Raw genomic sequence first — 25,806 nt, 5'->3', positions numbered from 1 at the left:
ATAAATCAAACTGATATAATGCCTTTGTTTGGTGTTGAAGATGGTCTTGAATATACAAACATGTATATGAAGTGTTACTTGGAGTCTAATAACTATTCTGGAAATGTTCTTATCCCTGCAATAAATCACAAAGCAGTAATGTAGAGAAGCAGACTTAATTGTATATTGTGTGATCTCTATCATCATTCTTATCTCTTACTTATCTCTTATCTCTTTCTAGGTCGGCACTTATGTATAAACTAATGATAATATTCCAAGATCGGCGTCTCGTAAATATCATAATTAGTTAGTAATTATACTAAGAACTATTACAATAATAGATAAGACATCTATTATTAGTTAATGGTTATCTTGTAAATATCTTTAGCTTTAGTTTGCTTTCGTTTTTTGCTTTCTCTGGAATAGAATGTTTCTATTCTTTACGATCGTTTCCTAAGGAAACATCGTCTCTTCCTTTTATATAAATTGACCTTTCGGTCTCTGTTATTAATAAGCAAGTATTTACCAATTACCTCGTAATATGGTATCAGAGCTAAATACTTAAATTTTTTTGGAAAAATTTATAATTTCTTCTTGAAATTATTTGTTTAAATTTTTCCAAAATTATTTCAGCTAATTTCTCCAAAACCCACCTAGGGTTTTTCTGCTTGGAGAAATTCCCAAATTACGGGTCTGCAAATCGCGTGGAAATCGTGGCCATTTTTTGAAGACTCGCTTTTTTGGGGTGAAAATCTGCATGTTTCTGTATCAAATCTTCATGCTCTTAGCCGTCTTAGTCTGTCATCGTGCTCTGGGAAGCAGATTCAACCATTTTTCATCAAGAAATCTGAAGTTTTTTCAAGCTTTTTTCAGCTAGGGCCTTTTTTTTCAAAACCCTAATTTTTGGGGTCGAAAAAAAAATTTTGCTTGCAAATTCTTGGTGGGTTTTTCGAGAGCTCAACTGGGTTGTCGTCCGTTTTTTCTGGGTGCCTCGATTTTCGAGCCAGCGGATTCAAAAAACGACAGCAGATTCCTTCTGTGTTTTTCGAGCTCTCTTTTGGGTCATTCTCGGATTCTTCTGGGTCTTCCGTATTTTTGCCTCGAAGAACGTGCCTTCACAGATTTTCACAGTTTTTCATTGAAAAACGTGCCATGGCATCTCTGACAAATATTCTGCTCGAGCATAATTCCAAATTCAATGGTCGCAATTATGGAACCTGGAAGCAGCGCATCATCGCAATCTTCGAATATCGAAACACCGATCAACTTGTTCTGGGTGTTAAGCAGCGTCCGACTTCTCCAGGTCCTGATCAAGATACATGGGATCTGAACAATCGAGAGGCAGTAATGCTTCTCAAACTATCCGTAGCTGATGACCAGCTTTCTCAGATTCCATCCGGCAAGACAGCGGCCGAAATCTGGACACATCTAAAAGGTCTTCATGAGACTTCCGACAAGAGCAGAGCCTTCTTTCTGAAAAACACTCTGTTTTCTATTGTCATGGATGAGCGCACCTCGCTCCAGGCACACCTGAATCGGATTCAGGAAATCCGTGATCAGTTACTTGCCATCGGTCGCAAGATGGAGGAAGAGGATATTGTGGTAATCACTCTTCGGAGTTTACCAAATTCCTATGAGCATTTTATCGAGACTCTCAACATCACATCTACTAGTGTTGATCTAAAGTTCACTGATCTCTGCACCCTGCTACTTCAGCAAGATCAGTGGAAACAACAGTTCGGTAGCAGCTCCAGTTCCACCTCCACTGAGCAAGCCTTTGCTGCGAAATCCTTTCAGAAGGATAAGGGCAAGTTTCAGCAACCATCTGAGCAGAAGTCTTCTGCTCCAGTATCCGATGGTACCAAAAAGAAGAACATTCAATGCAACTATTGCCACAAGTATGGTCACATGAAGGTTGCATGTCGGAAACGCTTAGCTGCCCAGTCTAAGCAATCAGGTTCGCAACTCAAAGCGAACAGTGCAGAGCACACTGAGCAGGCGGAATCTGCCTTTTACGCCTTCATGGCTAAAAGACCCGCAGATCATGTACAGTCATCTGCCTGGTACATTGATTCAGGTGCCTCTCGACATTTCACTCACCGCAGAGATTGGTTTATTGACTACCAGCCTTATTCAGATTCTGTTATCTTTGGTGGTGGAGAAGAGTACACGGTTGTTGGTAAAGGCAACATTCAAATTCAGTCTGTTGGGAGGAAGCTCATATTCCTTGATGTGTACTACGTTCCAGGGATGGAACTAAATCTACTCTCGGTCAGTCAGTTGCTGTGACATTCTCCACACTTAGCAGTCACCTTCAGTTCACATCAGTGCACCATCACTGATCGGGCGACTAAGTCTACTATTGCAGTTGGTCTTGAGGATCATGGTCTTTTCAGACTTACTGATTCTGGTGATTCTCAGGACTTATCTATGGCTGCTCGGCGATCTTCCATCAGCACACTTTGGCATCAGCGATATGGGCACTTAAATGTGCATTATCTCTCACAACTTGCTCGGGATGAGCTTGTTCTTGGTTTGCCAGAGATTCAAACCCAACACCTTGGAGTTTGTGACGCATGTCAGGCTGGGAAGCAACATCGCACACCTTTCCCCAGTGGTGATTCTTGGCGAGCTTCTCAAGTACTTCAACTTGTTCATGCTGATATCTGCGGCCCTATGGCCACTCCTTCTGTTCTTGGGTACAGGTATTTTCTGTTGTTTGTAGATGATTTCAGTAGAAAAATGTGGGTGTATTTCCTTAAAAAGAAATCCGATGCATTTATTGTATTTCAAAAGTTTAAACCCTTAGTTGAAAAAGAGTCTGGGAAATCTATTATTACTCTTAGATCAGACAATGGGGGGGAATTTTGTTCTAATGTTTTCTCCAGCTTCTTGGATACACATGGCATCCAACACCAGTTCACCACACCCCACACGCCACAACAGAACAGTGTAGTTGAACGTCGAAACAGGACAATCACCGAGATGGCTCGTTCCATGCTCGAACACAGACATGTTCCGAAGCGTTTTTGGGCAGAAGCAGTTAACACTGCAGTTTATCTGTTGAACCGATCACCCACAGTGGCGGTCAAAGGTAAAACTCCGGAAGAGGCCTGGTCAGGTCGCAAGCCCAGAATCAGTCACCTGAAGGTTTTTGGCTCTCTTGCTTTTGTTTGGATCCCTAATGCTTCACGCACCAAGTTGGATGCCAAGAGTCAGAAACTGATGCTTGCTGGATATAGCAGTCTTCACAAAGCCTACCGCCTTATTGATGTTGAGACATCTCGTCTCATATACAGCCGCGATGTAGTCTTTGATGAGCAGCGAGGACCATTCATGCCTGTTTCTCCTGTTCCTGATCCAGCAGACCAGCCTATGCAGGGTCATGATTTGGGAGTTCGGCTTCCATTAGGTCCACCTGATGGGAGGGCTCCAGTAGCTCCTACAGCTCCAGTCCTAACAGTGATACCTGTACAGCCACCTCCGGCTTCTCCTGCAGGATCACCTCGTTTTGAAGATGCTTCACCTGAGTTTGATCCAGATTCTTTTGATCAGGATCCTGCTGATCAAGCATCTCCTAGTACTACTGTTGGTCATTCTCCTCTCCGGCCTAAGTGGTGGGCTAAGACACTTGCTGATCTTCATGATGATGAGCTCATTGATGGGAGAACTACTCGAAAAAAGAGCAAAACTATAGATTCTGTTAACTTTGCTCTTATGGCCAACATTCACAGTGTGTTTGAACCTCAAACATATTCCGAGGCTAAAGGAATTCCAGAGTGGGAACAGGCCATGCAATCTGAACACCAGAGCCTGTTGAAGAACAACACTTGGGTCCTTTCTGATCTTCCCCAAGGGAAGAAACCCATTAGCTGCAAATGGGTCTACAAAATCAAATACAAATCAGATGGTACTTTGGATAAGTACAAAGCTCGTTTAGTGGCAAAGGGCTTTTCTCAGCGTCAGGGCATTGATTATGAGGAGACCTTTGCTCCTACTGCAAAGATGAGCACCATCATATTAGTCTTAGCCATGGCAACACAGTTTGGCTGGAAGGTCCATCAGATGGACGTAAAGAGTGCTTTTCTGAATGGTGATCTCCATGAAGAGGTCTACATGACGCAGCCTCCTGGTTTCAAGGTTGCTGGTAAAGACCATCAGGTTCTCAGATTGGTAAAAGCTCTCTATGGTTTGAAGCAGGCCCCTCGGGCATGGTACATCAAGATTGATACGTACCTCAGTGATCAAGGCTTCAAGAGGAGTTCTTCAGACTCAAATCTGTACATCAAGACTACTGACAATGACATCATCCTTCTGGTTATCTATGTGGATGATCTGATCATCACTGGCAGTTCGGCATCTTTGATTCAGGGAATCAAACAACACTTATGCCAGTCTTTTGATATGACTGACCTTGGGCTCATGCATTATTGCTTAGGTGTTGAAGTTTGGCAACAGTCTTCTGGTATATTCATCTCTCAGTCCAAATATGCTAGGGCCTTGTTAGACAAATTCCGAATGCAGGATTGCAAACCTGCATCTACACCTATGGAGAAAAGTCTCAAGTTATCAGCCAAGTCTGATTCTCCTTCCGTTGATGATACTACGTATAGGCAACTAGTAGGCAGCCTCATCTACCTATCTGCTACTAGGCCTGATATCAGCTTCGCAGTCAGCTATATTTCACGCTTTATGACAGCTCCTAAGGCTGATCATTGGATGGCAGCAAAGCGTGTGCTTCGTTATGTGAAGGGCACTTCTGATTATGGACTTCTGTATTCTCGGAGTTCTAATCCTAAACTCAGTGGGTTCACAGATTCAGATTGGGCAGGCTCTGTTGATGATAAAAAGTCAACATTTGGATATGTGTTCAGTTTGGGATCCGGTGCAGTCACATGGACCAGCAAGAAGCAGCAAGCAGTTTCTCTCTCTTCTACAGAGGCTGAATACAGAGGGACTGTTAAGGCAGGATGTGAAGTTGTCTGGCTTCGTCGGATGCTTGGGGATATGCAGATGTCACCAGCAGGACCGACTACTCTGTTTGTTGATAACGAAGGCGTTATCAAGTTAGCACGGAATCCAGTCTTCCATGAACGAACCAAAACTGTGGATGTTCATTGTCATTACATACGACAGCTGGTTGAAGACGGGACTATAGATCTGCAGTATGTTCCTACCTCAGATCAGACTGCAGACATTCTCACCAAGCCTCTTGGTCCTGATAAGTTTGTCAAATTCAGAGGACAGCTTGGTGTGTTAGATAGATTAACTATTAAGGGAGGGTATTACAATAATAGATAAGACGTCTATTATTAGTTAATGGTTATCTTGTAAATATCTTTAGCTTTAGTTTGCTTTCGTTTTTTGCTTTCTCTGGAATAGAATGTTTCTATTCTTTACGATCGTTTCCTAAGGAAACATCGTCTCTTCCTTTTGTATAAATTGACCTTTCGGTCTCTGTTATTAATAAGCAAGTATTTACCAATTACCTCGTAATAAGAACAACTATCCAAAATGAACATTATTAAATGCTCCTAAGGAAGCCGCCAATAAGATAAGATAATAATATTACTGTCCAACAAAAAACCAAAAAGGTTTATGGTATTGAGCATACAAACAAAAGAGTTGACCACACCAGAACGATGTTGGAAAATTAACAAAACAAGACAGAAGACCAAGAAACACAAGGTAAGAATTATGAGTCCTTCCTTGGTACAAAGTAATCAGAGATAGAAGGAGATACCTATGGACAATTCAAAGTCTTTGATCTTCGCTGAGATCCACTGGAGGATTGTCACTGCCTGAAAAGACTGGTACAGTGCCTAACTAATCTAGAAGCCAGCCTTTAACACCCCATGATGGAAAGAAGGGGGAGTAAAAGGCAGTAATGATCTAGTCAGAGGTGTGGATCTGAGACATAGCTAATTGAAGAGTATGCTCATGAAATTGGGTAGCCTCCCGAAGATAAAGTGCAAGACACTGCTGATCAACATAGCTAAAGAACTCTATGAGAGAGAGAAACAATCCCTGAAAAGAAAATAAAATCTCCCTCAGATCTCATAATAGATAGGGCAACAAAATAAGAAATGGGTCTCAAACTCAAACTCTGCCAAAGAACACAATCTGCAAACCCAATGCTCTTTATCCATATGGTGATTATCAAAGAGGCAAATCCTATTAAGGATATTCATGCTGTACTGGATTTGAATGATCTATAGTTCAGATCAGTTATGATTACCAGAGTTACAAAATTAAAAGGAAAGTATACATTAGACATCTTGAAGAGATTTGGAATGTGGAACTGCAGACCGATGTCTTCTCCAAAATGGAGACTAATCTACACAAACTTAAGGAAGCAGCAGCAGAATCACCCTCCATAAATTCTACTCTTTACAGGCAGATGATTGGTTCTCTTATGTACTTGGTAAATATTAGACCTGATATTTGCTATGTTGTTAATGCCTTAAGTCAGTTTATGTGTGAGCGAAAGGAGATTCACCTAGTTGCATTCAAACACATTATGAGATACTTGTAAGGCACTCTCAACCTTGGGCTCAAGTATGAGAAAGTTGACTTGGACTTACATGGATTCACACACTCAGATTGAGCTAGAAGTGTTACTGATAGGAAAAGCACTTCAGGATGTTGTTTCAGTTTAGGCTCGGCGATGATATCACGAATATGCAGAAAGCAGGCATCAGTAGCACAGAGTTCCACAGAAGCTGAATACATTGCAACTGCAATGACTTCTCAGGAAGCAGTTTGGCTTAGAAAGTTACTAGTGGGATTATTTGGTCAACCCATGAATCCCACTATTATTCACTGTGATAATCACAGTTCCATCAAGCTTTCCATGAATCCAGTTTTTCATGACAATTCCAAGCATATTGAAATTCCTTACCATTATGTAAGAGATGTGGTAAACAAGAAAATTGTCAAGTTAGAATACATTTGCACTACAGATCCGACAACAGATATTCTTACCAAACCTCTCTCTCGAGTGAAGATAGATCACTTCAAAAATAGACTCGATATGGTTGAATTATAATACATTTGTATTCTTTAATTATTAATGAAATAATTTTGTGTTAAAATTATTATTGTCAAGCTATTGACTGTTATGAGCTTCACCATTTGTGTTTATTATTTAAAGAGGTGATGATCTCTGTGATAACAAATAGACATTATATGAGATGATGATCTATGAGATAATGTTCTATAACAATAGGAAACTACTAGCAGATCTGGATGAATTAAAGATCATATTGTGTTATAGACATTTCTATGCCTATGAGTCACAATTTGGATAAAGGAAGAATTTAATCATTCTCCGGATTTTATCCTGTGCACTGGCAGACCTTGGATCATAATGTGATATAGGCTTGTCAGTACCTATGAGTCACAATTTGGATAGAGTAAGAATTTTATCATTCTCTGGATTTTATCCTATGTATTGCATTACATGTAATACTGTTCTCACAAGTATTAGTGATAATCCATCTTACAGGTTTAATAATATAACAAAGTATCAAGTGTACCATGATACTACATGCATGGAAGAATCAGATAGATATAGAGTACAAATCTATGCTTAACAATATTGCTAGATATGTTTCTCTTATTTATATATCAAGTGAAGAGGGAGTGTTAAATCCTGATAACTTGATCATATTTATGTTCTGATTTTTCAGATTATACAGATCTAAATGCATGAAATTTGCTTTATACATGGCCTCATAATAAATGTATCTCCCTAGAGCAGAACGGCAATTTGCTAAGTACATTTATATGTCTTGAAACTGACTATTGTAGTTAATGCATAGTTAACTATTAGTCAATGCATAAGAGTGCCGATTTATGAAGGAGTAAACTAAATGTATTTTATGGAGGGCCGACCTAGAAAGGGTCATGTCCTTTGTAAGGACATATCCTTCGGTTCACTATAAAGGACAGGTAAGGATGTGGATAGAAGACACACTCAACACAATAAGTCTGCTCCTCTAGCATTACTGCCTTATGCGATTATAGCAGGGATAAAAACATCTTCAGAATAATACATCATACTCCAAGAACACTAAATATTCTGTCCTGAATATATAGAAGGACCATCTCCAGCAAGGTTAAAGGTTTTATATCAGTATTGTGGCCATCAGAATTTGCAGAAAACTTACATTAGTAGCATAATAATTTGGAAATTGGTATCTACACTTAAAACTAGTTTCATTTTTTAGTGTTTCATTCCCATTTGAATAAGAAACACAGTTTGGTAACAATGAAGGAGGGTAATCAATTTCCTAGCTTTGTCTTATCAGAAAGCTTAGTCACATAGACCAACTATTGCCAAATCTCCATGGTGCAAGGATCATATAGCATTCAGTATCTTGAAGCAATTAGGTGTTCTCTAAGCACGTCTTTACTATCACGGAGAACAGGTTTTCTGTTATGCTGATAAAGCTAATCTCCACATGTATGGAGAGGGTGAGGTGGTTGAGGAACAACAGCCCGGCTCTATCATAAAGCCCAGTTCACCCAAATAAAATAAGTTGTTGGCTGATGGAACTCATCCAGATACTTCTCAACTTTGAGGGGGTGAGGCTGGGCAGTTAGCTAATGTAGTATTGTCCACAATCATGATGGCTGGGAGATTCTCTTGCTCAACCAAGATACCTAGCTAACTCGTCAAATACCATTCTGCCACAGGTACGTCCAAAAAAGAAGAGAGAATTGGTTGCCAAATGGGATGAAAGTCTATTTTCACTTTTCCTATAGGGGAGTCAGTTTGCATCTTTTTTGCGATGACTTGAGAAGGATGGGTTGGATCAAACATCAAAGAATTTATATCCGAATCTATAGTTAACTAGAGGGTTAGAAAATAGAGTATACTCAAGGACCTAAGGTACAATATATACCAGAATCGTGTCTTACCAAAATTAATAGACCTAAGAAGATAATTCTATGAAATTACTAACTGCTTCTATTAAGAATATATTGTTAAGAAATAATTACACATTGCATTCTTATCATAAAAGTTAGACATGGGTAACCTTTTGTACTGCAATCTAGTACATCAATCTTTCTACAGTTCCAAGGCCAAAACTTAAAAATTTTCTGTGCGGAATATATAAGAGCATGTATTAACGCAAGGAAATAAGGAGATAGTGTTTGAACTTTGAACCATATGTACCTCTCATCTTGACATTTAGGAAATCAAAGAAGATTCTATTCAAATTAGTCATACTTGCACCAAATGCACTTCTTTCCTTATGCACTATTCACTAAGCTTCCTTATGAGAATATTGAGTCACACGCATTGTGGAATGCGCAGCTGCAGAACTAGCTTTAATACTTTTTTCTAATTTATTGGGCAGAGGAATCCTATAAGAGATGTAACCTTTATTTGGAAAATATGTGTGACCTTGGCTACGTAAGTCATTGTAAGAGAATCATTTTAGTGTGGTTAAGAAAGCAACTGTAATATTCAAATACAATAAAGATACCAAAGAAAATAGTTAAACAGAAAATGAAAATTGTGGCAGATATAGATTAAAAAGGTCATTCAAACTAAAGTAGACACTACTTACGTTTTTGTCATGGACATTATCCCTTGCAAAATTCCATTGCCACCCAAAATAGGAAGTAATGCAAATAATAGTCCAACTGCACAGTCCTGTATGTTGCGGAATTCACATAACAATAAAATATCATAAATGCCTCTGTCTAACAAGGCATGTGTCAATCTTGCTAAAATATTATCCATTCAACAATAAGGCTGACTGAGAAATACAACTTATGAGCAAGCAATTCAAGAGCATAGAATTTGAAATGAGGTACATGTTCCTCACTTGAAGAATTAGAGTTCCAATTGTAACTTGACCATAGGGAGAACTAAGAGTATTTTGCTCCATCAAAAACTTTAGAACCTGAAAAATTACCACAAAGAATGATTTATGAAAAAATGTAGAAACACATAAAAATTATGAATTATTACCTTATTTTCCATGACCTCACATAAAAGATGCCTAAAAGAAATTTTATATATTTTAGAAAAATGAAGAATCTTAAGTATGTGAGGAGAATTCAAATGCATCATAAACTCGGCAGGTTTTTAACTAATATAGCATATAATAAAAGCATATGTGGAGCACTCATACAAAGCTTATTCATTTTCTCTGTGAAATACCACCAAACAAAACAACTGAAAATTAAAAAATTATGTTAAGCAAAAAGCATCAACCATATTTGAATCATCAATGCGGATTTTGCTTTTGTCATCAAGTAGTGACTCACAAATGCCCAGACACTGTATTTTTAGCGCTTTACACAATTTCTAAATAAACTAGTAAAATCTAAATTTTAGTGTTCAAAAGAGTCACGCTGCAATTATAACCCCTATATGTAAAATTGGCAGGCATGGATGTTAGAAAATATTCTGGATAGTTTAGCTATCAAAGATCAATAAAGACAAAAATAAGCACAAGAAAAGGCAATAAAATGAAAAAAAATACACAAAAGTTTCACTTAACTCCAAAAGGGTGATTGTTCACCTACTAAAAAGGGAAAGCAAGAGATATTTGTCTAGTTCCAGTACCCGGCCATCAAGATAGTATAAAGGCAAGGCATATGAGAGCTGAGAAGGAACATTGGATGGCATTTTAATCAATCAAAGAGCCACAGTCAATTGTAGGAATGTCAATGCTTGATTTCACAAAGTAGTTGTTCTTATCCTCCTCAACTGGAGTTAGATCCACTTTGTGCTTGAATTGATGTTCAATGCCAAGCCAAAAAGGCAACCTTTTCCACAGTGTAGTTTTTTCCAAATAGATTTCCTTTTCCATATGTATGTGAATTGTTCTCTGTGCCCATATAAGTCGCTGTCTGAGATTTTTTTTTAAAAAAGGAGAGACATCTCTAAAATGGCACCAGGAGGAATCAAAACATCTCATACACAGCTAGGGCATTTTCTGACTAGGGACAGCTAGGGCATTCCATCTTGTCCCCAACCACTCCAAATGTTTGGGAACTCTGGAAAGCAACCATGGAGACAAGAAAAATGCATCCCTTGGGTACACAGCTTGGAGAAAAGATAAATTTATTTATGTGGAGTTCTAACAAAGTACAACTGAGAATGGCACTAGGAGGAACCAAAACATCTCATAGACAGCTAGGGCATTCCATCTTGTCCCCAACCACTCCAAATGTTTGGGAACTCTGGAAAGCAACCATGGAGACAAGAAAAATGCATCCCTTGGGTACACAGCTTGGAGAAAAGATAAATTTATTTATGTGGAGTTCTAACAAAGTACAACTGAAAAGATTACATCACAAGTGTTGTGGTGCACTGGTAAAATGGTGTGTTCAAAAAGGGAGTGACTTAGTCCAAATCCCACATCACAAAAAGGCAATACACAGCTTGGAAGATATACATGTCTGATAAAATATCTACAGAGTACTCATCCCTAGTAGCACTATGAGTCCATTGATGTTCCCAGACACCTATAACAAAAAAGATGAATAAATTAGTAATTACCACAGCAGTGGATGACATTGATAGGAAGGTACCAACAAACATTCCCTCTGAAGATTTTGCGCCACAAACCTACAATCAGAAAATCATAAGCAAACAAGAAACGTCAGTATCAATTGTAATTACTCCAACATTACAGGCAATAGCTAAAACTTAATTTAATTATATGAAAAAACAAGATGGATAAATACCACAGCAGTAAAGCAGCACAAACACATGAAAAGGAAGATCTCAAGCAAGCCCCCTAAAACAGCAACAGCCCGAACAACTCGAAGCTGTATAAGAAAGAAACCATCCAATTCACTTAAATATGTTCATAGAAATGTTTAACCATAAAATTGTTCTTAATTTCCAGCCACCTAATTTTTCAAAGTAGAACCTACTAAATAGTATAACCTACAGTAATTGTTCTGTCTCCATGAACCTACAGAGCATGTATGGGAAAATGATCAAATTCATAAAGCAGATTGATATGTTATATTACCTTTGCTGCAGAAAAATCAAGACCCAATGCAAAAAGAAGAAAAACAACACCAAATTGAGCTACCGTCTCCACCTGAAACAAATTTTATCAAATGTAAAGAAAGATGGCCAGCAAAATCAGTAAAAAAAAATGGTTAACAGAGCACCTTACCAGAATGCACATACATAAATAAGCATTATTATAACCACAGACAAAGTTCAGAAAATGTTTATTATAACCATCTAACTATTATAGCATAAATTCATCCACAAAAAAGTCCAAGATTCTATACACAAATAAGATTCTTTGAGCCTCATTGGTGATTCATCTTCGTTAGTGCTATGTTCTATATGAGGAATCAATAGAACATATCTTTCCTACAAATGTCATTGCACAAAATGCATTGCATTCTTATTCTGTCTTGGGCAGAGAGAATTGACAGTGTTAGTCATTCAGAGCAAGTAGATTTCACACCATAATATCAATTACAAGCAGCTTCTGTATTCGATTGTGGGAGTATTTTTGCATCAACGATTTAGATTAGACTCTTTGATCCATCATCAGGATGAATGATAGAGAGCATAGGGAGAAAAAATGATGATGAAGGTAGTTTTTTTCCCTTATGCTCTCTATCACGAAGTGTGATACGAAACGTTGATGCAATAATGCTCACACAATCAAATCCAAACACTGCTTACAATTAATGTCAGTCATAACATTACCATATCTCCAGTTAATTTCCAATTTATTATTGATTTAAATGAATATATGCTTAAGATATTGTCATCAAAACTTAGCAATTATGTGCCCAACAGTATTTTACCAATCATAGACATGCTAGGCTTTTGATGGTCAGATTACAGAAATCACCAAGATTCAGGACACCATGAGTTAACCACATTAATAATTATCGCTAACAAAATGCAGTTGACAGAATACCCACTTTGCTTTTGATTTGCATGGTTATGTCTAGTTTAGAATATATTGATGCCATTAATAAGCTTTTTGGAGGAAGAACTCCTCAAGGATTCTAGTTATCAAAGTTTACCATTATGTTGCAAATTGTGAAGGAATCAATCACAATACTACTAGCAATATCTCAAATGAAACGAAGTGCAAACTCCTTACAGAGAAAACATTAATATGAAAAAAAGATAAAGGCCTGGTGTCCATTACATAACACTACTCCTTTGATGTTTTCATTGGAGGAGGTTTTTAATAGAGTGACTGCATCATGTGAGGAGAGTCGGTCTGTTGAGATGAATATAATCATATCATGTCCTTGCAGAAAATCAACTTTTGCAAGTTCAATTCAATATAAAATAAATCTTGGCATGTGTGACAAGATAATCAAAAAGATTTTTCGATTGTAGTAAGCACTATATAAGCAATAAATACATCAGGAAATTATTTGTATGCAGTATTTTTTGGTTTAAAAAGTAGCAATTTTAGGACCTTTTTATTTAACACTGATTACTGCAGTTATAGCAGTTCTAGTGACAGATCACATGGTAAAATCATAGGAGGAAACATGAAGATGAGCATCCAAACATACACAACTACAGTGAAAACACACCGAGAAATCGCGTGTTATGACCCAGGCTTGTATTAGTTTAACTAACTAAACGGTTTGTAATAGCCTCCTTATGGTGTTCTTATTCAAGTAACTCCTATACATCATATGGTGTTCTTATTCAAGTAACTCCTATACATCACATGAATATATAGATTTTTTCAATTATCCCATTTCCACTTAAGAATCATGAAAGCTTCAGATAAAACAGGAAGTGATCGTACAGAGCTATCAACTGCTTCTCCTTCCCAGTCTGGATACACATATCTGTCTATTGGATACTCAATACAGATATGGTATTCCTAGGTATTGCAAGGATAAACATTAGGTTCATTATTTAATAACATGCCTGATTGGTATGGAATCTGGATTAGCTCATCTAATCAAGCAGGTCTGTAAGAGCCTCCTTTGTGGTTTCCTTAAAAAATACTTGTATGCATGAGATATAAATATAGATTTGTTCAGCAATCACAAGCCAACTTGTTTTTCTTATTTAAAAAACTCTATACTTTACACAAATACATGGATTTGTCCAGTAATCACATGCCAACTAAAGAGAGAAAGCAGGTTAGGATTGGAGCAGGAATTGGTCCAACAGAGTTGTCAGATACTTCTCTCCAGTCTGATACATGTGTCCGTAGTTGGAAGACTCGCCAAGTAGTCAGCCAGTTTTGAAAACTCGCTGAGTTTTTTGGCTCGGCAAGTTTTTCCTGAAAAAACTCACAACTCAGCTCAGCTAGAACTCGCCAAGTTTTTGTAAAAACACTCTCCTGCATCCGCTTTCCAGCATTTAAAGAGCAAAAACATGATGGATACTCAAATTCGGATGTAATATTGCCAGATATGGCATGAATAAAGCTTAGGTGCAATGTTTGATATCATTAACTGATTGGTATGGATTGGCTAATGTAATTGAACCGTTTGCAAAACTATCTTTTATGGTTTCTATTTAAATAACTCCTGTAAATTTTGTAAATATATAGATTCGTTCAGTCGTCCCATGCCATTTAAACTCACATAGAAGCTTATGATTGGAGCAGAAAGTGATCCAGTAGACACAGGAAGTGATCCAGTAGAGATGTTGTATACTTCTTCCCCTTCTGGATATTATGCATCTGCCAATCAGATACTCAAAACAGGTATGATACTATGGCGAATGGCATGGATACCATTTTCAGACATATAGATAAAAGAACAGATATTAGATCCCTATCCGATGCATGTGGATAGGAAAGAACACAATCTGGTGCCATATCTACTTTAGAGTCTATGTGGAGGTAAAACATTTAAAATTTGCAACAAACACAAAATTAAAATATCACACATTATACAAAGATCACTAAAGACAAGTACATAATATAACAAATAAATATCAAACTAAATTCTAAAATTGAAAAATGTGCATTAATATAAATAAACATTTTTTAGGTTATATTCTATACTGTTGGATATTTAAACAATTGAATATGTGTAGATTTCAATAAAATCATCTCTGGCTGTATCTATATCAGGGAATCTTGAAAACCTGCTGATATGTAAACCATTGAATATATGTATATTTCCACAATTGTTGCCTCTAGCTGTATCTAAATCAGGGGATCTTGAAAAAATTGCAAATACCACATCTGCATCCAACACTGCATCTGCTTTTCCATGCAATCCTGGTACAAAATATTTAGTACATCTGGCTTTGAGCACATAGAAATCTCCTCATCTATAATCTGCTTTATTTTTTACAGAGAAAGATACTTCAAAAACATGCATTTAGGATAAGTATATTGTTTACACCTTAAGCAAGTACCTTGCCCTTCATTGTCATAACAAATCACTTCCTAGAAGTGTGATACATATATATGTAAAGTTTCTGCAAATTATATAGTTTCAGATCTGAGATAATACCTTTTTTCCTTGTTGCTCTTTTGATCTTCTTCTTCTTCAGAATGTAGGAGATAATTTTCAAAATATTAAACGCTATTCTGAAACTTGTTTGTATCTGAAATAATTCGTATAGGGCAGTGTTGATTAAGGAGCAGATTTCTATGTGTTTTGTGTCCTTAATCACACCCACCTCTTATAACATAACCAAAGGGTATGTCCCTTAAAGGGACATGACACTATCTAGGTCGGCCCACAATACTCCCTCAAGATCGGCGCTTAGTAGGTTGTTTCATTTTAACAAACAATAACAAAGTAGTTAATGTTTAATGACTAACAAATATTTATTTCCAAAAAATCACCGATCATGCCTATTGAAAGGTTGAAGTACTAATAGCCATCTAAATGGTATTTGAGAAGAGAAGATACTTGTGTGATATGCACAGTCAGGCCATTATGAATATCAATGTTATATTATTAACACTCCCTCTTAACTTGATAATCATGCTGAGAGATAACATATCTAGCATCATCAATTACGATGAATAAGCATAGACTAATACTCTATATCTGTCTGAATCTTCTGAGCAAGTGGTATCATGTAACTCATGATACTACGTCATATAACCATCTTGTGATATGACGTATCACTTATACTAGTGATGTCAGTATTGCATGTAATGCAACACACACAGCTAAGTTACCGATTCATATGCGGATTCCAAAGCAGATTCCGGAAGCAAATACGGGATGCGGGGATTTTATTTTTTTTTGGATGCGGATACGGGAGGAAACGTATATATATATATATATAAAATATTATAATATTAACATATGCAACGAAATGCAAGAAATATACAAAAACAAATCATTTGATAAAGCATAATATGACTATGAATCTATGATACTTAACAGTTAATTGAACCCTTAAACAAAATTCAAGATATTTCAAAATTCATATGATATTCATATATCAATATCAATATGTGCTTGTCCAACATTAGCGTTTAGTCTTGACTCTTAAACAATAAGTTCAAATAAGTCATGTTCAAGATTCCAACAAAATAAAATTTAAAAACATGGTAAATGATTGAAGTCTGAAGATTCAATCAATCAGAGTCTGGCTCTGAATCATAGGGATTTGCAAGAAAATCCACATTCTCATTGTCATCTCCAACTGCTGAAAGATCATTTGAACCAAGCATGGTTCCACTTATGCCAGATGCACCACGTGCCACACTAACATCATCACCGTCTCCAACTGTAACAAGATCATGAAGTGTTGCATCCAAATTTGCACACTCAGGGGCTACATCCCAAAGCTTTGTTGCCCCTTCCTTGTAATGATCATTCTTACGTGACAAAAGACGCAAGTTAGTGTGGACAAAGACCAAGTCCTCAGCTTTCTTGGAGCCTAACCGGTTGCGCTTCACCGAATGGATAAAGGAGTATGTACTCCAATTCCTTTCAGCAGCAGAAGAACTAGCAACCTATATAATTGTCACAAAACATACAAATGAAAAGCAAATTAATTTTATAGAATGTGTGAAACACTAAATTCTACAATGCAAGTGTAAACATAAAATTTTAAAACAAATTTACAAAACAAAATAAAAAACTTACTTGTGATAGGACTTTGATTGCAAGAGGCTGAAGATGCTTGAGAGGTTGACCATACATGTACCACCATGTGATAGCTCCCATTCTATTTTGGTCCTTTAGTGCAAATGGAGAATGCTTTAACCCCGAAGCAAACAACCCAAATTCTTCCCTCACATTTTCATGCATTTCTTCCAATGGGAAGAGTCTTGAAAGGGCTTTGTGGCACCCCTCAACAACCTCCTCATCCGCAAATGGTGCAACTCTACCCAGCATACCAGCTATCTCCTCACTATAGTACCTAGGAGATAAGGCATATGCAAGGAGGCGCAATGGGGTAGTCATCTTATTCCAGCGATGGTTGATAATTGCTTACACTTGTTTGCATAAGGCTTCACATTGTGTGGGGTCACTCTCATGTGCTTGTATAGAATGTTTTACCTTCTCAACCATGGTGTCCATGCCATCATACACATCCCCTAAGCAAGGTGTATCTGTATTAGCAAAACGGAGCATAGTCATGATGGGCTCGGTGAAATCCAATACATATGCCACATGAGCCCACCAACTCTCATTCAAGATCAAATTCCTGATCCTTTGTGCTCTTTCTGAATTTGAGATCTTCCATACACCCCATTGATGACCGATGACCATTTGACTTAATGCATCTTTTACCTTGAGGAGTCGTCTCATAACGATTGTATGAGATGCAAAACGGGTCTCAGCAACCTAAGCAAGTTAACAATATGTCAATTGACAATATAATTATAAATTTTAATTTTTAACTAAATTACAAAACCATGAAACTTAGTAATTTAAAAAAATTAATTTACCTTCAGCAACCCCAATTTGGAGTATGTTTTAAAAATGGATTGTGACATGTGGTGGTTGGTCACAAACATCTGTATGTCCTCCCCCTCTTCATATATTTTCTTCACCCAATCTACTTCAGTGCCAATCCTCTGCATGATCAAGTTAAGGGAGTGAACAGTGCATGGAGTCCAAAAAATATGGTCATACCGACTCTCAACTAAAGCACCCGCACCCCTGCAATTTTTGCCATTATCAGTGACCACCTGTACCACATTCTCACTACCCACCATCTCAATGGCCTCAATGAGAATTCTAGAAATGAATTTTGAATCCTTCACTTGCCCTTCACAATCAATGGCCTTCAAAAACATTGCACCTTTGGGGGAAATTGCAATCACATTAATCAGTGGCCGGTTTCTTGTATCCTTCCAACCATCTGACACAATAGTTAGACCCGAAGTTTTCCAAGATTTTTTGATTGGTTGAAGGTCTCTCTCTATATGTGCCCTCTTATTGCAATAAAATTGTACACACCTTTTCATAGCCCGGGCTTGTGTAGTCAGCTGGTGATTCTTTGATTGCTGCCACCATTTCCTTCCAATATGGTAATCTCACCAAGTTGAAAGAAACCCCATTCGCATAGAGGCAACGTGCAATAGCTTCATCAGCGCAGTCTCTTACCCCCATTTTAAATGCGGTGTCCAATGGGCCTCTTTTACAGGTTGAAATTTCCACTTCTTCCTCATCCTCTTCTGGCATAGGTACCTGCAAGAATGGGTGTTGGGAGGATGCCATTGGTTCAGTGGGTGTCTTTGGCTTGCTCTTTGAGGAAGGACCTTGATAGTAGCTTTTTTTTGATCTATTGATCAATGCATCAGCAGCTTCTTGTTCTCTTACAAATGAAAGTATTTTCACGCTAGTCATCCCAATACCATTTTTGCCTTTGCACATTCCAAATCCTTTGCCAGCAGGGCCCATAAAATGAAGCTTCACTCGAGAATATGAGCTATTGAAAGGTTTTCCTTTGTTACTTTGACAATAATTGCACTTCCAATAGTATGAGCCACCTCCTGAAACCTGTGATATCCGTGTTGTATGTCTCCACAAAGGAGAACCTACATCAATTTTGAAATTATCAGTCCCTTCCCCTCCTTGGCCCTCCACTGAACTTTGACTAGCACTACCACCGGTATCCATTCTTGCCTAGTTTTTTGCAACCTATTTTATAAGAAAATAAATAAATTTTAATTAGTGCCTAACAACGATGAACATCAATGATCATGCATACAAGTGGAAAGAAGTGAGAAAAACTACTAAAATAGATACCCAAAGTTGCTTCTACATATCTTTCAAAAAAAAAAATTTGAAAAAAAACTTTAAAAAAATCTTCAAAAACATAAAAAAATCATCAAAAACTCAAAAAAATTCATCTAAATACTCAAGAAAAGGATTGATCACTTACCTTGAATGGTTTAAACTTCTTTGAGAAAGCTATCTCTCCCTCTTCGATCAATCCTCTTCGAAAATGCTGAACTTAGCTTCACAATGAAGGAGTGGCTGTAGGTGCAAACAAAATTCTAAAATGACTCTTGTGAATGCTTCTATGTTGTCTTCTAGGGTCGTTTTAGGGTTTTATTGTGGAAAAATGCTTTAAAAAATGCTTTTAGTCACATGTTGTTTTATAGTTTTATGTTAAAATATACTTTATTTTATTAGTTTTCCGCTTAACTCCCGCGGATGCGTCCGGATGCTCTCGGATTCCCTGCGGATGCTGCCCGGAAGCCACCCGCAGGCATTCGGAGGCTTCCCGCATCTGTCCGTATCGGATGCGGAAGCCAAGGAGCAGGGCCACGAATCAGTATCAGAGACACGATAAAATCTGAAGAATGATTAAATTCTTCATTTATCCAAGTTGTGACTCATAGGTACTGGCAATCCTATATCACAACTTGATCCTGAGTTTAAGATCTACCAAAACACAAGACTTTGAAGAATAAATTCTTCCTTTATCTAAGTTGTGGTTCATAGGCATGGAAATGTCTATGTCACAACTAATCTTGAACTCATCTAGATCTAACAGTAGTTCTTTACTGTTCAACACATTATCTGAGAGATCGTCATCTCTCATAATGTCTTTTATACAAGTATTCATTATCTCAGAGATCGTCACCTCTTACATAATGAATACAGATGGTGGAGCCCATAACAGTCAATAGCATAACAATAAAATGATTTTATTAATTATTTAAAGAATACAAAATTTTATAATTCAATCATACCAAGTCTTTTCTTGAAGTGATCTATCTTCACTCGAGAGAGAGGTTTGGTAAGAATATCTGCTATCTAATTAACAATACAAATGTATTCTAATTTTACAGTATTCTTGTCTACCATATCTCGTACATAATGGTAAGGAATTTCAATATGCTTGGACCTATCATGAAAAACTGGATTCACAGAAAGCTTGATGGAACTCTGATTATCACAATGAATAATCGTAGGATTCATGGCTTCACCAAATAGTCCCACAAGTAACTTCCTAAGCCAAACTGCTTACGAAGAGGCCATCACTGCTGCAATGTATTCGGCTTCTGTGGAACTTTGTGCAACTGAAGATTGTTTTCTATATATCCATGATATTATTGTTGATCCTAAACTAAAACAGCATCCAGAAGTATTTTTGCTATCCTTAACACTCCCACCCCAATCTGAGTCTGTGAATCCATGAAAATCCAAGTCAACTTTCTCATATTTTAACCCAAGATTAAGAGTGCCTTGTAAGTATCTCATAATGTGTTTGACTACAACTAGGTGAATCTCTTTTGGCTCACACATAAACTGACTTAAGGCATTAACAACATAGCAAATATCAAGTCTTGTATTTACCAAGTACATAAGGGACCCAATCATCTGTCTGTAGAGAGTAGAATCTATGGAAGGTAATTTTGTTGCCGCTTCTTTAAGTTTATGTAGATTAGTCTCCATTGGAGAAGACATAGACTCGCAATTCCGCATTCCAAATCTCTTCAAGATATCTAATGTATACTTCCCTTGATTAAGTCTAATGATGTTTGGATTCTGCCTTACTTCCAGTCCTAGGAAGTAATGAAGGATTCCCAAATCTTTCATCTCGAATTCTCTAATTAGATCATCTTCAAGTGTTGTAACCGAGATTAGATTCCTTTTTATTCCTGGTACATAAAGTGCTCCCTTGAGAAGAAAAGAACTATCGGACTTTAGTTTTAAGGTGCAATTTCCAATTCCTTTGACGAAATGTGTTGAATTATCATCAATGGTGACTTCGCCATTAACCTTTTCTCATATAGAGTCTAGTTCTTCTTTGTATCCTATAATATGTCGAGATGATCCACTATCAATCACCCATGCTTTACTTGAGACTTCATTTGATAGTGTCAAATACAATACATGATTCTTAGAATCATAGCTATCTTCTTCCCTAGTAATGTTTGTACAGTTCAGTTACTATTTAGAATTCTCAGGGCAATTAGATCTGTAGTGTCCAAACTTTTCGAATCTGAAGCATTTTATTTTGGATAGATCTTTCTTAGGTTTATCATTCTTTTGATTACTTCTTTTCTTCTTGAAATGCTTCTTCTTGCCTCTATAGGAATTTGTATTAAGAACAAGAAGTTCTTCATCTTCTGTTTTCAATTTTCCTCCTTTTTTAAGTTTTTTGGATTCTTTTTGAAGACAGTCTCTCTTAAGCCTGTTGAAGTCAGGAAGATTATCTTTGGCACTTACTCCTTGTGCAAATGTTTCCCATGAATCTGCTAATCCATCTATAGCCGTCAGTGTTAGTTCTATGTCATTAATGATGGTTCTTATATTTGCAAATTCATCTATTAGGCTGACAACCCTTAGGAAGTAAGAATTCATCGATTCTCCCTTCTTTATTTGTATGTGATTTAGTTGTCTTTTTAGCGTGAGTACTCTAGTTGCATTGTTAACCTCATATACATTTAGTAATGCATTCATCATATCAAATGTTGTTTGATGTCTCGTTAGCATGGGTACTATATCATTTTTCACTCCATCTAATATGCTCTGAATGGCTTTCCTATTTCCTTTACTCCAAATAGATTTATGAGGTTCAACAGTAGGTTGTCTAGATGCTGAATCAACAAATTGTTTTACATCATTTTCTTCAAGAATCATCACGATTCTGAATTTCCAAGCATCAAAGTGTTCTTTCCCTTCAAACCTGTCCTCGGGTCTAATTGTGCACGCCATTGAAGATAGGAGAATGGCGCTAAATATATATGAAGTCTGATTATTTAATTTGCAAAGCCTAGGTTCGACTTCAAGAGCTCTGATACCATGTAAAGTTTCTGCAAATTATATAGTTTCAGATCTGAGATAATACCTTTTTTCCTTGTTGCTGTTTTGATCTTCTTCTTCTTCAGAATGTAGGAGGTAATTTTCAGAGTATTAAATGCTATTCTGAAACTTGTTTGTATCTAAAATAATTCGTATAGGGCAGTGTTGATTAAGGAGCGGACTTCTATTTGTTTTGTGTCCTTAAACTTCAATCACACCCACCTCTTATAACATAACCAAAGGGTATATCCCTTAAAGGGACATGACCCTATCTAGGTCGGCCCACAATACTCCCTCAAGATCGGCGCTTAGTACGTTGTTTCATATTAACAAACAATAACAAAGTAGTTAATGTTTAATGACTAACAAATATTTATTTCCCAAGGATTGCCGATCATGCCTATTGAAAGGTTTAAGTACTAATAGCCATCTAAATGGTATTTGAGAAGAGAAGATACTTGTGCAATCTGCACAGTCAGACCATTATGAATATCAAAGTTATATTATTAACAATATACAGATAAAGCAGCAGCCCCTTTGGGTAATCCTCTCATGCTTAAATCCGAGGTCTTAACTAAATTAAAAGATAGGTCAAGTCTCTTTTGCTGTGTGTTTTCTGGAGGTAGTAGTTGGTTCTTCAACATTATAAATATGACTTTTTTGTTATGAATAAATAAGGTGCAGTATCAGATTTACAGCTTACCTGTACCATTTCACTTACAAAGCTCAAACCACCTGGTCCGATTATAGACCCAGCAAGTAAGTACCCTGTAATAACCTGTCAAGATTTTCAAATCTAGGTCAAAACAACAAAACTAGTTGCAGATCACAAGCTAAAAACTCATAAACTGCTTAAATATTTAACTCGGTGTCATTGGAGCAAAGTAAAGAATCCTGAACTTTTAGTGCATAAGGATTTACACCTTGCAAAAGGCATAAGAGACTGACCGGCTGTCCAAACCAAGCAAAGGTAATTCCACCAACTGCTGCAGAGACAATCACCACCACTAAATCTGAAATAAGCCTGCAAAACAAATAGATCATTCTGTTACTAATCAAGCAGTACTCAAAAACTTAAATATGAATGCAAACAAAATGATCATGTTTCAGCTAACATTCTTAATTCCTGACTATTTTGAGAAGGGTGGCATTGTACCTGACGTCCAACTGCAAAACTGGATACTTGGATTTTGGATTGGACATTATAAATATATTATCCTGAAAAATAAACAGCCATTAAGCATGTGATTGATTGGAAAGAATTGCAAATGAGTATTCAAGTCAGAATTTTAATTAAAATAGGTGAGATGAAAGAATAAAAAAGTGAGTTTCACTTGTGGCATCATATTCATCAACGAACAAACCTTTCTATCTATTAACATTGGTGTATCTTCTGCTCCATTCTCATTGTCTAGTTTGAAGACATCATGAAATTGGAAGGACCTGGATGTTCCGCTGGAAACAACATAACAAAGAATTATGTTACATCACAAAGCTTCAAAAGCATATGCCCTACAATAATCAGTGCGAAAACTACCAACAGCAAACGATGAGACACTGGACTTGTTTAATCATAAAATGGAAAGTGAAGAGCTAGATGAATCATGTAGGGCCTCACTTTTTCTCTAGCGTATCATTCTTTTTAGACTTCTCATGAGTAACTCTGGCGACTGTCTCAAGCACAGCCTGATATATCAATGCATTCAAAAAATTAAGAAAATAATAACCAGATAAAAAAAGCTGTCTTATGTAGTGTCAAGGAAAAGGTTTCTGACAACTGAAAGCACATTATAAGAAGTGTCTATCCGTACGCATACATTAAGCTGTATTTTTTTTTATTTGATTTTTCACTAAAATTGACAAAGTTTTACATCAGTTCTGTTTTGATTTTAGATTAATATTTAATGGGTTGACATCATTTCCTTAGAAATTCATGCAAAACCAGCATGACTCATAGAGATAATATTAATGACTATTATTTGCTAGAAAGTTATCTTTGTCAATTTTCCCCCAAATACAACTTAGAATCTGATTACATTTGAATTCATGCCACTTTCTACATAACAATTTGGCAACTTCCTATATAACACATAGATAATCTTAAGAACATAGCAGAAAGGTTTTGTATGAATATTACAGTAAATTTTTCAATATAGGCATAAATCTGTTTCACTTTGTTCATGATCAAGGAACAATGTCCAATAGCATTAGCAGAATGTCACCATCAATCAGTTTTGTGATTATGATGCATCCTAGTTGACCTGGTAAAGAGTTTAGTAACAATACACACCATCAGAACAGTGAAGTCAAATAAGATTTAGTGGTTTAACACATTGACGTGTAAAACAAAGAAATGATTGCTGCTATGAGTCCACCATTTGTCCACATTAGTAAATCAGCACCTTTTTCATTGGCATAATGTTATTTTCCATCATTGGCCCCACCTTTCTCAAATAATACATTGTTAGTTGGTTATAACTCATTAATGACTCACGCCATATAGTATACTCCTAAGACTCATATCAGGTAAATCGCTTACTTCTCTCCAAATCCATGTGTACCATCCAATCTACCACTGAAAGCTGATTCAATCACCCTGTGGAACACACAACCATTCCTTCATAGGTCTCCCTCATGATCCATGGTTATGCAATCTCCAAATCCATGGTATCCCTATGGCATATGCACACCAATCCTCAAATGCAATCATCTTGGCATGATCTGTTACTCTACCAAAGCCAAAATCTTCTATAAAGACCAATCCAACATTCAATGCTAGAGAAAATTTGTCCTGCATGACAAATAGTAATGTAAATTCGCCCACCCGGTGATCCTAATTGTTGTTCTACACAACAGAAATTAATGTTGCTTGTACCAGTAGCCTACACAGACCAAAAAGAGAGTTCATGGTATCAAATGTGCAAAAACATCACCATTTACTTGACTAATCCACAGAATTCAACTTCTATTTTGGGAAGAAAACATCATTGCAGATGGATTTCACTATAAATATTTGTCAATGTGCCCATTTGTAGTTTATGTGGTTTCTTGCAGTTGAGCTAGTGAACCTAAAGCAGAATCAAAGTTTCAACTTGATTAACATGAAACTGAGCTTCTGAGCCTGTTGCTTGCTTAGAGTGAGAACATTTATAGTTGTTTGTTGTCCCTCTTGACCTCCTTAGACCTATATAGGATAGCCTCTATGCATTTTACCCAAGGATATGGTATTCCATGTAATAGTTGAGTGGAGATGAACTAAATAGAAGAAAACGTCACAAAGATTCTGATTATTGTCTTTGTGTAATTCTTGATTGATGAATATAAAGCATTTCTGCAGATTATTCTATCGAGAGTCGTTAAGCTTTGCTCTAGTTCTAAGGACTATATGTCTTGCCTAAACCTTTACATAGATTATTTTCTTTCTACAATATCCTTCCCTTTTCCTGGCATTATTTTAGACTCATCTCAAGACAAATAAGAAGATGACCTACAAATCCTAGAGATTGACAAAATGGTCACATCCCACACCAACTGGACATTCCAGCTGTTTATAGTCATGCACAGTGCATTATTTTGGACTAAGACCAAAGACCATATCAAACTTAGTTACCAATGTGTGGCACCCTGTCTCAGAGGATGAGG

General features: G+C 36.9%; 1 protein-coding gene across 1 annotated transcript in view; it reads right to left on the bottom strand.

The window, feature by feature from the left end:
• Window positions 1–25,806, bottom strand: part of LOC149550885 (K(+) efflux antiporter 4-like) — an 89,199-nt gene that overhangs the window by 48,721 nt on the left and 14,672 nt on the right. Inside the window, exons 3-12 of the mRNA XM_089786467.1 lie at window positions 23,783–23,850; window positions 23,529–23,619; window positions 23,321–23,382; window positions 23,113–23,188; window positions 22,868–22,942; window positions 11,988–12,059; window positions 11,695–11,778; window positions 11,507–11,575; window positions 9,822–9,899; window positions 9,561–9,646 (exon numbers count right to left, since the gene is read on the bottom strand). Of these exons, the coding sequence (XP_089642593.1) occupies window positions 9,561–9,646; window positions 9,822–9,899; window positions 11,507–11,575; window positions 11,695–11,778; window positions 11,988–12,059; window positions 22,868–22,942; window positions 23,113–23,188; window positions 23,321–23,382; window positions 23,529–23,619; window positions 23,783–23,850 (761 nt within the window). The remainder of the gene's footprint in view (window positions 1–9,560; window positions 9,647–9,821; window positions 9,900–11,506; window positions 11,576–11,694; window positions 11,779–11,987; window positions 12,060–22,867; window positions 22,943–23,112; window positions 23,189–23,320; window positions 23,383–23,528; window positions 23,620–23,782; window positions 23,851–25,806) is intronic.

This window comes from Cupressus sempervirens, chromosome 6, assembly GCF_028749045.1.
Source record: "Cupressus sempervirens isolate cs-2001-9-10 chromosome 6, ASM2874904v1, whole genome shotgun sequence".
In the NCBI taxonomy this organism is placed as follows: Eukaryota; Viridiplantae; Streptophyta; class Pinopsida; order Cupressales; family Cupressaceae; genus Cupressus; species Cupressus sempervirens.
This window is presented reverse-complemented; position numbering and strand designations above follow the sequence as displayed.